Source organism: Oncorhynchus mykiss, chromosome 7 (genome assembly GCF_057628025.1).
Source record: "Oncorhynchus mykiss isolate SJ-2025 chromosome 7, ASM5762802v1, whole genome shotgun sequence".
Taxonomy (NCBI): domain Eukaryota; kingdom Metazoa; phylum Chordata; class Actinopteri; order Salmoniformes; family Salmonidae; genus Oncorhynchus; species Oncorhynchus mykiss.
Window position 1 is genome coordinate 69,918,134 of NC_143028.1, and position 12,916 is coordinate 69,931,049.

At 42.9% G+C, this 12,916-nt stretch overlaps 1 protein-coding gene across 1 annotated transcript; it reads right to left on the reverse strand.

The window, feature by feature from the left end:
- Positions 1-319: 319 nt before the first annotated feature.
- LOC110528491 (keratin, type II cytoskeletal 8) lies at positions 320-12,502 on the reverse strand. Its single transcript, XM_036984066.2, has 9 exons — positions 11,902-12,502; positions 10,544-10,752; positions 9,417-9,477; positions 9,124-9,219; positions 8,800-8,964; positions 8,067-8,192; positions 5,866-6,086; positions 1,292-1,338; positions 320-1,141 (listed from the first exon to the last, which is right to left on the reverse strand). Exons 1-9 carry the CDS (start codon positions 12,376-12,378, stop codon positions 771-773), a joined length of 1,773 nt encoding a protein of 590 aa, XP_036839961.1. The 5' UTR covers positions 12,379-12,502; the 3' UTR covers positions 320-770.
- Positions 12,503-12,916: the final 414 nt, after the last annotated feature.

The following is a 12,916-nucleotide window of genomic DNA, read 5'->3' on the forward strand; positions in this document are numbered from 1 at the left end:
AACATGTACATTGCAAATTGTCAGCTAACTGAGGGACTGACATAACAAGAGAAATGTTTTTGTTTTTATCTTGTTTTTTTTGTTTTTTTTTCAAAATCACATCTGGTGTACTATTCTTACTATTAATAGTGAGTTCCCTTTTTGGGGGGACAGGGGCCCCCTAAGTCACCGCTTATGTCGGTTATGCCTGGAGCCGGCCCTGCATGTACACATTTCATACATTTCCCTTTTGGTGGGGTTTGGCATAAGGATAACAGCATCCTCTCATCAAATGACTCAATGGAAGAAATATGTCACACATCACATACACATTAAGAGGTTGTTTGTTCTCCTAGTGCTTTAATGGGTCTCTGAGCAAGCAGAGAGAAAAACACCTGCTACAATGGCACCTGCTGGTGACTCAGGTGTGGACAGACAAATGAGATGGATAGCTTCCATTGACAGTGAACGAGACCACACAAGTAGGCCAAATAGGCATAAGGGGTTGACTTTCAGGGGCCTTTCAGGAATACATAACCCTTCACATTTACCACTTTAAACCAGACTATTTGTGGGTAGGAAAATTAAGTTACAGTTAGACTGCCTGTGATTCCAGGTGGATCTAATTAGCCTGTTTGAAAGGTCACTGTTTAGCAGGTAAATTATGTACTAACCTGGCTAGAAAAGTCAAATGAATGTGAGTGGAAGGCTGAAAAGTAGGTTGTGGAAGCACAAATCTGTCACAGAAAGAATAAACAAATTCCATGGTCGCCTGTGATGACGAAGTCTCCTCATTCATCTCCTCGGGTGACAGTGGAATCCATGTCTCTGCTGGTGCCTTTGCTGCCTCCCAGGGTGATGCTGGAATCCACATCTCTGCTGGTGCCTTTGCTGCCTCCCAGGGTGATGCTGGAATCCACATCTCTGCTGGTGCCTTTGCTGCCTCCCAGGCTGATGCTGGCATCCACGTCTCTGCTGGTAGAGACCTGGATACCGTTGGTGGCTCCCAGGATGATACTGCCAGGCAGGTCAAAACTGTGGCCTACATGGCTGTTCTCATGGCCACTGATGTAAGTGCTGCTGCTCTTGTATCCGCCTATTGAGCCCTGGGCGTAGCTAGTGGTGTGACTGCTCTCCAGGGGGTAAGAGTTGTAGTTTATTGCTGGAAGTGGAAATGAACATTTCGAGTCATTGAAGTGAACATGGACTCGTGTTATTTATTTATCTCAGTTATTTGACCAGTGCGATGTACAATAAGTACTAAGTATTAAGTGAAACAGAATAGCTGTGGAGTGAGAGGACATTCACTTACAAGAAGACTGTTTGGAGATGCTGACCGACTTGATTCCAGTCACGAGCCTGGGTAAAGAGGTGGAGAGTAAAGAGAAGGGATCATAGAAGTAGAAGGAATAGAACAGGCTTGGAAGCTCTAACCCTGAAGCTCTAACCCTGAAGCTCTAACCCTGAAGCTCTAACCCAGACACTTTAACCCAGAAGCTTTAACCCAGAAGCTTTAACCCTGAAGCTCTAACCCAGAAGCTCTAACCCTGAAGCTCTAACCCAGACGCTCTAACCCAGACGCTCTAACCCAGACGCTCTAACCCAGACGCTCTAACCCAGACGCTCTAACCCAGAAGCTCTAAACCTGAAGCTCTAAACCTGAAGCTCTAAACCAGAAGCTCTAACCCAGAAGCTCTAACCCAGAAGCTCTAAACCTGAAGCTCTAACCCAGACGCTCTAACCCAGAAGCTCTAACCCAGAAGCTCTAACCATGAAGCTCTAACCCAGAAGCTCTAACCCAGAAGCTCTAACCCAGAAGCTCTAACTGTGGCAATTTGACTGGTAGTGGTAGACTCATGGATACACCACGTTGTCTTATGTCAGATTGTGTCACTCCTCGTCGCTCAACCAATCTTTTATGTAGGACGTTGAACACAATTTAAAAAAATCAAGATTTTGCTCATCTGCCTAACACTAGTTCCTGATTTCAAAAATCCCTCCACTCTCGGTATCTATGACACACTGGCTACTGCGGCAAACCATGCTCCAGCTAGCAGCCTAGTGCAAACTTGTTTATGGTAGATAGTTTGCTAGCTTGTTGATAAAGTTGTAAGTCACCAAAGTTATGGGACTGTTCTCAGAAATCAGCATTTATCTGATTCTGACAGCTGGCACTTTGCCTCAATACTTTGTAACATTTGGCCAAAGTGATGACGGCGCAGAGAGTAATGAGCTGTGTTGTAGAACTCAGCACACTAATCACGGCAGAACTAATCACTCTTTGCCATCCAGGACCTCTATATCAGGCTGTATCAGAGGAAGGCCCAACATTTTTCAGAAAAACTGCCAAAGACTCCAGCCACCCAGGCCATAGACTGTTCACTCTGCTACCGTCCATTGGCTCTCAGACAAACAGACTCCGAGACAGCTTCTACCCCCAAGCCATAAGACTGCTAAATAGCCAGACTGCTAAATAGTCAATTAATGGTACCCAAACTATCTGCACTGACTCTATCTTGTGCTGACCCTATGCACACTCACTAGACTCTACAGTATATACACACCATATACACATTCATTCACACACACTACATTGACACTCCCACATAAAACCCACACATATTCACATACACTACATACACACACACACACACTCATAACACACACAAACATACCAACGCAACACAAACACACATACTTACACACACACACTTTTACACTCATCAGTCCTGATGTCTAGTCACTTTACCCTGCCTTCATGTACATATCTAGCTCAAACACCTTGTACCTCTGCACATTTGATCTGGTACTGGTACTCCCTGTATATAGCTCCATTCTTGTGTATTTATTTTATTCCTCTTTTTATTTTATTTAACTAGGCAAGTTGTGTTACTATTTTATTTTTAAACTGCATTGTTTGGAGGGCTCGTAAGCAAGCATTTCAGAGTAAGCATTTCAGCATTGTTAGCATCCCTGCCATATGTTTCATATGAATTAATTTTGCAAGCAGACACTAGCTAGTTTCAACAACAAAACAACTTAACTAGATGTAGAATTGGGTAGTGAAGACTTGCTCATTAAATGATGCTAACTGATGTGGCTCATGCAATTAAACGTATTTTCAGGGGTGTGTATTCGTGGATGCCAAGGGAAGCCAAGCTTCCCCCAAATATGCACAAATTAAAAAATTAAAAAACACAAACTAATTTATCTTTCGTCTCTGTGTTTCATAAATTTACTTCAATTCACAAGAGTCTTAATGTACCGGAGAGAGAATACAAGTTAATGAAACAGCGCCCCTCTGTCTTAGTATTTGTAGCCCATCTATCTGATGTTGTCTGGTCAAAAAGAGTATGACATTGTTCCAGCCCGTAGCATTGAATCACTCTTTGATTGAATGTAAGGGAAGCCAGTGAGCGTTTTGGCCTCCCTTGATAAAAAAAAAATATATTAAATAATAGCCAATGGTCCTAGCGCACAAACAAGTGTTAAGGGAAGCCAGTTTGGATTTGGCTTCAAAGCCAAACATAATTGACAGAAAAAAAATTGAATTATTCCATCATCTTGTTGTGTCCTTGTCATCCGGTGGCTAGTAAAAATCGTCTCCTTCCTAAATTAGCTATGGATGGAGATAGGGATTTGGACTTGTGGTTTTACTTCAATTCTCTGCACTGGCAAATTATTATAAAGGCGATTCTGATCCAACCATAAATGAATACATTGTGCCTCTGGCCTGAGAGGATGGAAGTTCCACATGTAGCTAGATGTAGTATACTGATGTTTACTAGCTGGCCTGGCGCATCGTTGCCAATGAATGGAAGTTATGCTAGCCAGCAAGCATCTTAGCCAGGTAGCCTAGGCCAACAAAAACTAAAGGTGTATACAGTATGACAGAGTCAGAGACCGTTTAGGCTAGATGAAAGAACAGGATGGCATTGGTGTTTCTCTACAAGTTTGGTGAGTCAAAATGTATTTTCTATTTGCACACACACACACACACACACACACACACACACACACACACAGAGAGAGAGAGAAAACAGTAGCATGGACAGCCACATCATGTTTAGCTTACATTGGAATAAATCATTTTGGGTATCTTTTAGATGTCACTGTATTTGACTAAGCATAGGGATTACAGTGGCTTGCGAAAGTATTCACCCCTCTTGGCTTTTTTTCTATTTTGTTGCCTTACAACCTGGAATTAAAATGGATTTTGGGGGGTTTGTATCATTTGATTTATACAACATGCCTACCACTTTGAAGATTAAAAATCTTTTTTATTGTGAAACAAAAAAGACACAAGACAAAAAAACTGAAAACTTGAGTGTGCATAACTATTCACCCCTCAAATCTCTGGAAGACTGAAACAGGTTTCCATCTGGTATTTCCCTGTATTTAGCGCTATCCATCATTCCTTCAATTCTGACCAGTTTCCCAGTCCTTGCCGATGAAAACATCCCCCAGCATGATACTGCGTGGTGGTACATGCTTCACTGTGGGGATGGTGTTCTCGATGTGATGAGAGGTGTTGGGTTTGCGCCAGACAGTGTTTACCTTGATGGTCAAAAACTTTGACCATGACCTGTTTGGAGAGCTCCTTGGTCTTCATGGTACCGCTTGCTTGCTGGTGCCCCTTGCTTAGTGGTGTTGCAGACTCTGGGGCCTTTTAGAGCAGATCATGTGACAGATCATGTGACACTTAGATTGCACATAGGTTGACTTCATTTAACTAATGATGTGACTTCTGAAGGTAATTGGTTGAATCAGATCTCATTTAGGGGCTTCATAGCAAAGGGGTGAATACATATGCATGCACCACTTTTCAGATTTGTAATTTTTTAAACAACAGATTTTTTAAATTTCAATTCACCAATTTTGACTATTTTGTGTATGTCCATTACAGGAAATCCAAATAAAAATCCATTTAAATTACAGGTTGTAATGCAAACAAATGGGAAAAACACCAAGGGGGATGAATACTTTTGCAAGGCACTGTATATGATGTTGAAATGTTGAAGTTGAAATGGTGCTGGAATAGTGGAGGCAGCGCATGTTTTCTTTATGACTTGCGGTATCTCTCTGTGGTTCTCAATCAATAGTTGTTTAGTAGTCCAAAAGTGTTCTAAACATTACCTTGCTTGACCATGCTGTAGGTCATGTAACTGTTGTTACTGTCACACCAGCCTTCGCTTTGGCTACCCCTACCTGTCCAGCTCATGCAATATGTTTTGTGGACTTCACCAGACAGATCTTGCTCTCCGGTTTTGTTATGAAACAAATGTATCGTTTAATTTACTCTGCCACTGTCTTTTTATTGTCTCGGTCTTAGGCCTATTTATCACAGTTGCAAGGCATATGAACTAACAGGTTATAGAACAAACAACGCAATTATCACAACACATACGTTTTAATATAGTTTTTTTTCCTGGCTTGGATTCCCCACTGATTTTACCCACGCACCGCTACTGTGTATTTTTTGTAATGTCAGTTGAGTTGACTCAACAAATCACAGCACGTATTGAAGGGTAAACTTCTTACTTTTACTTCCTGGCCTGGGTACACTCAAATTGCTGCCAGTCCACCCATTATGCCATCATTGACATCATTGACTTGAATGGGGATGTCCCTTCTATTCATTCCTTCTGTGGAAGGGATATTATCAGTGAGAAAATTAACTCATTGGTCATCATCAAATTCTCCTAATGCTAGAGTCAGGTCATTTAACACCATGTCTTAATGCTCTCATGTGTTAATGCTATCCTCCTTACTTCCTGTGACTACTCACTAATCTAAAAGAACGTTACATGAAAGCCTAACTCAGATCAGATCTGAGGGAAAGAGGGAAGGCAGCCACTTAATTTGTGCAGGGCTCAAGGTTCCTACCTGCTCTCCTCTCCCTCCAGCAGCTTCCTGTAGGTGGCGATCTCAATGTCCAGGGCCAGCTTGACATTCATCAGCTCCTGGTACTGGCGGACTTGCATGGTCATGTCCTGTTTGGCTCTCTGCAGGGCCACCTTGAGATCGTTGATGCGAAGCCTGGCGTCCTTCACCGCCAGCTCACCGCGTTCCTCTGCCTTAGGAATCTGGTTCTCCAGGTGGTTGCGCTATTGTCAGATAAATCATATTTTTAGTTGTGTTCCTATTTGTAAATGTTGTTGATCCTACCGCTGAATAGGAGAGACAGTCTATCCACGCTAGAGGTCGACCGATTAATCGAAATGGCCGATTAATTAGGGACAATTTCAAGTTTTCATAACAATCGGAAATCGGTATTTTTGGGCGCAGATGTTTTTTTTAAACAAGTTTTATACCTTTATTTAACTAGGCAAGTCAGTTAATTAAGAACACGTTCTTATTTTCAATGACGGCCTAGGAACAGTGGGTTAACTGCTTTGTTCAGGGGCAGTAGGATAGATTTTCACCGTGTCACCGTGTCAGCTCCGGGGATACAATCTTGCAACTTTACAGTTAACTAGTCCAGCGCAATAACCACTTGCCTCTCGTTGCACTCCACAAGGAGTCCGCCTGTTACGCAGATGCAGTAGAAGCCAAGGTCAGTTGCTAAACTTATCTTATAAAAAACAATCAATCAATCATAATCGCTAGTTAACTGCACATGGTTGATGATATTACTAGTTTATCTAGCCTGTCCTGCATTGCATATAATCGATGCAACGCTGGGGGATGATTTAACAAAAGCGCATTTGCGAAAAAAGCACAATCGTTGGACGACTGTACCTAACCATAAACACCAATGCCTTTTTTTAAATCAATACACAGAAGTATATATTTTTAAACCTGCATATTTAGCTAAAATAAATCCCGGTTAGCAGGCAATATTAACCAGGTGAAATTGTGTCACTTCTCTTGCGTTCATTGCACACAGAGTCAGGGTATATGCAACAGTTTGGGCTGCCTGGCTCATTGCGAACTAATTTCCCAGAATTTTACGTAATTATGACATAACATTAAAGGTTGTGCAATGTAACAAGAATATTTAGACTTAGGGATGCCACCCGTTAAGATAAAATACAGAACGGTTCCGTATTTCACTGAAATAATAAACGCTTTGTTTTCGAAATGATAGTTTCCGGATTCGACCATATTAATGACCAAAGACTCGTATTTCTGTGTTGTTATGTTATAATTAAGTCTATGATTTGATAGAGCAGTCTGACTGAGCGATGGTAGGCAGCAGCAGGCTCGTAAGCATTCATTCAAACAGCACTTTAGTGCGTTTTTCCAGCAGCTCTTTGCAAGCACAGCGCTGTTTATGACTTCAAGCCTATCAGCCTAATGGCTGGTGTAACTGATGTGAAATGGCTAGCTAGTTAGCTGGGTGTGCGCTAATAGCGTTTCAAACGTCACTCGCTCTGAGACTTGGAGTAGTTATTCCCCTTGCTCTGCAAGGGTCGTGGCTTTTGTGGAGCGATGGGTAACGATGCTTCGGGTGTGGCTGTTGTCGATGTGTTCCTGGTTCGAGCCCAGGTAGGGGCGAGGAGAGGGACGGAAGCTATACTGTTACACTGGCAATACTATAGTGCCTATAAGAACATCCAATAGTCAAAGGTATATGAAATACAAACGGTATAGAGAGAAATAGTTCTATAAATACTATATTAACTACAACCTAAAACCTCTTACCTTGGAATATTGAAGTCTCATGTTAAAATGAACCACCAACTTTCATATGTTCTCATGTTCTGAGCAAGGAACTCAAACGTTAGCTTTTTTACATGGCACATATTGCACTTTTACTTCTCCAACACTTTGTTTTTGCATTATTTAAACCAAATTGAACATGTTTCATTATTTATTTGAGGCTAAATTGATTTTTCATTGATGTATTATATTAAGTTAAAATAAGTGTTCATTCGGTATTGTTGTAATTGTCATTATTACAATTTTTTTTTTTTTAATTGTCCGATTAATCGGTATCGGCTTTTTTGGTCCTCCAATAATCGGTATCGGTATCGGCATTGAAAAATCATAATAGGTCTACCTATAATCCACGCTAGGGGTGTTAGATAAAATGGCACTTCTGTTACATATTGACTGAGAGGCATGCAGTATGAGACACTCACCTGACCCTTCATCATGTCAATTTCAGACTGATATCTCATGATTTTACGGTTCATATCTGCGATCTCTGCCTTGGTGTTTTTCAGGTCGTCCCCATACTTCCTGGCTGACACCTGCATCTGTTCATACTGTTACAGAGACAACACATAGAGACATAACAAAACAGTGAAGTCCATGTAATTTAGCTAGCAGATACCTGAGATGGTAGAAATAGCCTTTGTTACCACAATTGCTATGGTAATCGAGAGAGGTTTCACAATGTATAGTTATAATGAAGTAGTGGAGGTGAGCTAGTCATGACCTCACACAGTGACATTATCCTCCCTCAGAGATCTTCCCTGGGGTAACTGTCACCCCAAACTATAGAACTTGAGATTTTATGGTTACGGTGGTTGTTCTAGTATCCACATTAGGATACCACGTAGGCATTCGACATCATAGGATGCTGGTGGGAGGAGCTATAGGAGGACGGGCTCATTGCAATGCTGGAATGAAATTAGTGGAACAGAGTCAAGTATGTGGTTTCCATATGTTTGATGTGTTTGATACAGTTCAAATTATTCCATTCCAGCCCTTACAGTGAGCCCATCCCCCTATAACTCCTCCCACCAGCATCCTCTAATGGACATCCATTCTCAGTGATATGCAAGTATGGACATAGGAGCACAGATAATATTAAATCTCGGAAAGTTTACAAAGGCGTGAGGTGGGGGCCTCACAGGGGAAAGGGCTTACCTTCTGTGTGTACCAAGTCTCGGCCTCAGCTCTGCTGCGGTTGGCGATGTCCTCGTACTGGGCGCGCACTTCAGCGACAATGGAGTCCATGTCCAGGTTACGGCTGTTGTCCATCTCTACCACCACAGAGGTGTCCTTGATCTGGCCCTGCAGCTCACGCAGCTCCTGAAGAACCAAGAGAGGATGAAGAGAAACCTTTAGATTTCATCCGGCATCTACTATTCACTCAATTGATTCCAAATCCAATGGAATCGACAGCATAGGCCAATCCTTCAAATGTTTTCTGTCAGTCTCTCCCATTGCAGTATGGACATGGTACATTACCATATCATAGATACTCCTGAGGAACTCAATCTCATCAGTGAGACAGTCCAGCTTGGCCTCCAGCTCCATCTTGATCATGTATGCAGAATCTGTATCCTAAGAAAGCAGGACATATCTAGTTTCATGTAGGGCGGCAGGTTGGACCAGTAACCGAGCAAGGCACTTAATCCTAACTGCTCCTGCAAGTAAATGTGCTTTTTTACTTCAGCCAATTTGTTGATGTTGTGGTAAAGCAACGATGCACTGCAAGTTATGCATGTAGGGGGGCTTCTATAATGATTCAGTCTACTGACCTTCTTCAGGAGAACAAAATTGTTTTCAGACTCGTTACGCTTGTTGATCTCATCCTCATACCTGAGAGTGGAGAATAGAGCAAGCCTTTTAATCAAACAAGAAACATTTCTGACAAGCTTAAAATCAAATGATGTTTAGGATTAAATATTTAAATTCATTCAAAAATAAAGCTTCTTGAAATCATAATACTGTATTTGAGACCCAGATTTGTAAAGTAGCGCCACTTTCCCAAATTAGCATGCTAATGCTAATGCTTATATCCTGCCTGTTTGGCACTGTCCGGGGGTATCGTCGGATGGGGCCACAGTGTCTCCCGACCCCTCCTGTCTCAGCCTCCAGTATTTATGCTGCAGTAGTTTATGTGTCGGGGGGCTAGGGTCAGTCTGTTATATCTGGAGTATTTCTCCTGTCTTATCTGGTGTCCTGTGTGAATTTAAGTATGCTCTCTCTAATTCTCTCTTTCTCTCTTTCTTTCTCTCTCTCTCGGAGGACCTGAGCCCTAGGACCATACCTCAGGACTACCTGGGATGATGACTCCTTGCGGTCCCCAGTCCACCTGGCCGTGCTGCTGCTCCTGTTTCAACTGTTCTGCCTGCGGCTATGGAACCCTGACCTGTTCACCGGACGTGCTACCTGTCCCAGACCTGCTGTTTTCAACTCTCTAGAGACAGCAGGAGCGGTAGCGATACTCTGAATGATCGGCTATGAAAAGTCAACTGACATTTACTCCTGAGGTGCTGACCTGTTGCACCCTCAACAACCACTGTGATTATTATTATTTGACCCTGCTGGTCATCTGTGAACATTTGAACATCTTGGCCATGTTCTGTTATAATCTCCACCCGGCACAGCCAGAAGAGGACTGGCCATCCCTCATAGCCTGGTTCCTCTCTAGGTTTCTTCCTAGGTTCTGGCCTTTCTAGGGAGTTTTTCCTAGCCACCGTGCCTCTACACTTGCATTGCTTGCTGTTTGGGGTTTTAGGCTGGGTTTCTGTACAGCACTTTGTGACATCAGCTGATGTAAGAAGGGCTTTATAAATACATTTAATTTGATTAATGATAATGACCTTTTCAGGGCAAATGAACCCTCCTAGTTAAACATTTCTAATATGAAGAAAGTACTTACTTGGTTTTGAAGTTCTCCACCAGACCCTTCATGTTGTGCAGGTCCGACTCCAACCTCATCTTCTCGTTGCCCAGGTCGTCCAGCTGTCTGCGCAGGTTGGAGATGTAGGCCTCGAACACGGCGTCGATGTTGGAGCAGGTGGTGGTCTGGTCCTGCAGGAGGCTCCACTTGGTCTCCAGCATCTTGTTCTGCTGCTCCAAGAAACGCACCTTCAGGGACAAAAGGGAAATGGTCAGTGCCATTGACTGAAACTTGTGAAGGAAGGAAGGAAGGAAGGAAGGAAGGAAGGAAGGAAGGAAGGAAGGAAGGAAGGAAGGAAGGAAGGAAGGAAGGAAGGAAGGAAGGAAGGAAGGAAGGAAGGAAGGAAGGAAGGAAGGAAGGAAGGAAGGAAGGAAGGAAGGGTGATGTGCATCGCATCGCTAAGGTGTGGAGAGGGGTAGAATGCCACACATAGATAAGGTTAACCTGGTGGTAAACATAACCGATTTATGGCTTAACCTGCACATTGATCCTTGAGTTCTTTGGTTCTTTAGAAATAACGGGCCCCATTAAGGTAGGTAAAACAATAAGGGATGGTTGAAGCATGTAATCATTGTAGAGATAATTGACCGTTGATAAGCCCTGTGCATGAATGGGCTGATGTATCTGACAGTGAACATGACATTTCCTGTTTGATTGTGAAGGTCTATGGGACACATTGAGCAAGAGAGGACTCTGTGACAAGATCGATTTCTGGCCAACAACAAATCCCTATTTGCCTACAACTACTGAGAAGAAAGATTGTTTTGTGGACCTAAGAGTAAGTAACTAATGTCTAGAAGGGTTTTCCGAACAACAAACCCTGTATTCATACAACTAACCTCGTCTTGTGGTCTCTCTCTGGCCCAATTTCTGTCCACCCTGTCTCCCTTTTTTAGTAAGAGGGAGTTTGGTGATCCCAATTTATTCTGTTAATAACCAAGTTTGTCTTTTATATGCTTGCCTAAAAAGTATGCAATAAGTCATAAATGTACAGTATAATCTATTTCCATAGTTTTGTACACAATGCACGTTCAGTTTTGTACACAATGTTTTGTACACAATGTACATTCAATTATGATTGACCAAAGCAGGGAGCTTATTAAATGAAGGTAAAGGGAATGGTTATAGGTAACATTGAAAATCTGAAACAGATGACTGAAATCATCCTTCAAAGGCCAAGTTAATACAAACCAGGGGTGGACATTGCACTTTTGGGAACACTCCATTGGCCCCATTGTACCAGACGAGCTAAATCAAGCTCAGCTCAAGTGTATGAAAGTATTTGGCATGCACTATGCATTTGACCCTGTTGTGATAGGAACACATGAGGAACTGACCTTATCGATGAAGGAGGCAAAGCGGTTGTTGAGGGTCTTGATCTGCTCCTTCTCATGGGTGCGGACAACCTGGATGTTGGGGTCGATCGCCAGGTTCAGTGGTGCCAGCAGGCTCTGGTTGACCTGAACAGCTGTGATTTGAGGGGGTCCAGTACAGTTCATCGTCCCACCCCCCATACCACCCCCCATACCCATACCGCCGCCAACACCCATACCACCGCCAACACCCATGACCGTATACCCAAACTCCATCACACCCCGTCTTTGCACGGACCCCCCAGCCACAATTACCCTATAACCACCTGCTGCAACGCCCCTGGCGCTGCTGCCAACGCCCCCGTAGGAGCTGCGGACGCTGTAGCTCTGTCTGGCACCGCCATATCCACCGGAGTAGGAGCTGCTGCTGAAGTTCTGAGGGGAGCCCATGCCTGCAGAGGAGGGCCTCACAGAGTAGCTCTTCACAGCTCTGGTGGACATGACAACTTACGTTTTAGCCAGTGTTAGAGGAGGTGGTCTGTGGAGACTGAGAGACTCTCTGTAGATGGAGATCACTGTTCCCTGGCCCTCTTTTTATCTGGAAAGGGGAGGGTCTGATTGGAGTTATGATTGGCTAGCGTGCATTGGGGATGAGCGCAGAATAGAGGAATGCTGGAGGAAAATAATAGAGTCATGTTACATATTTACAGCACACAGATTGAATTTGAGAGAGTACAAAACTTACATAAAAGGGATTGCCTGTCTCATTGAAGCTTTAGATGGATTTGGAGCTGCTTTTCCTTGTTTGCAGCATAAGATATTATCATAATGCTATTCTGACTATTCTTATGATGATTTATTTATGTTAAAGTGTCAATGCAGTTGACCAGTGCAGAATGCATTATATCAGGGTTGGGGAGTTCCTGATTACAAAAAAACTGCAACTGTAATCAGTTACCTGCAAACATATTGTAATTCGATAACAGAGTACTTCTTGTAATACTCTAAAATTGAGAAATGATGTTGGTAAAAAAAAAAA

Bases quoted from the DNA above. Each gene is read 5' to 3' on its own strand.
- LOC110528491 (XM_036984066.2), bottom strand. From the start codon at position 12,378: ATGTCCACCAGAGCTGTGAAGAGCTACTCTGTGAGGCCCTCCTCTGCA. The intron at 10,753-11,901 runs GTCAGTTCCTCA...TTGTCCCTGAAG, and splicing joins TTGCCTCCTTCATCGATAAG to GTGCGTTTCTTGGAGCAGCA. The intron at 1,142-1,291 runs GTAAGTGAATGT...TTCCACTTCCAG, and splicing joins CATCTCCAAACAGTCTTCTT to CAATAAACTACAACTCTTAC.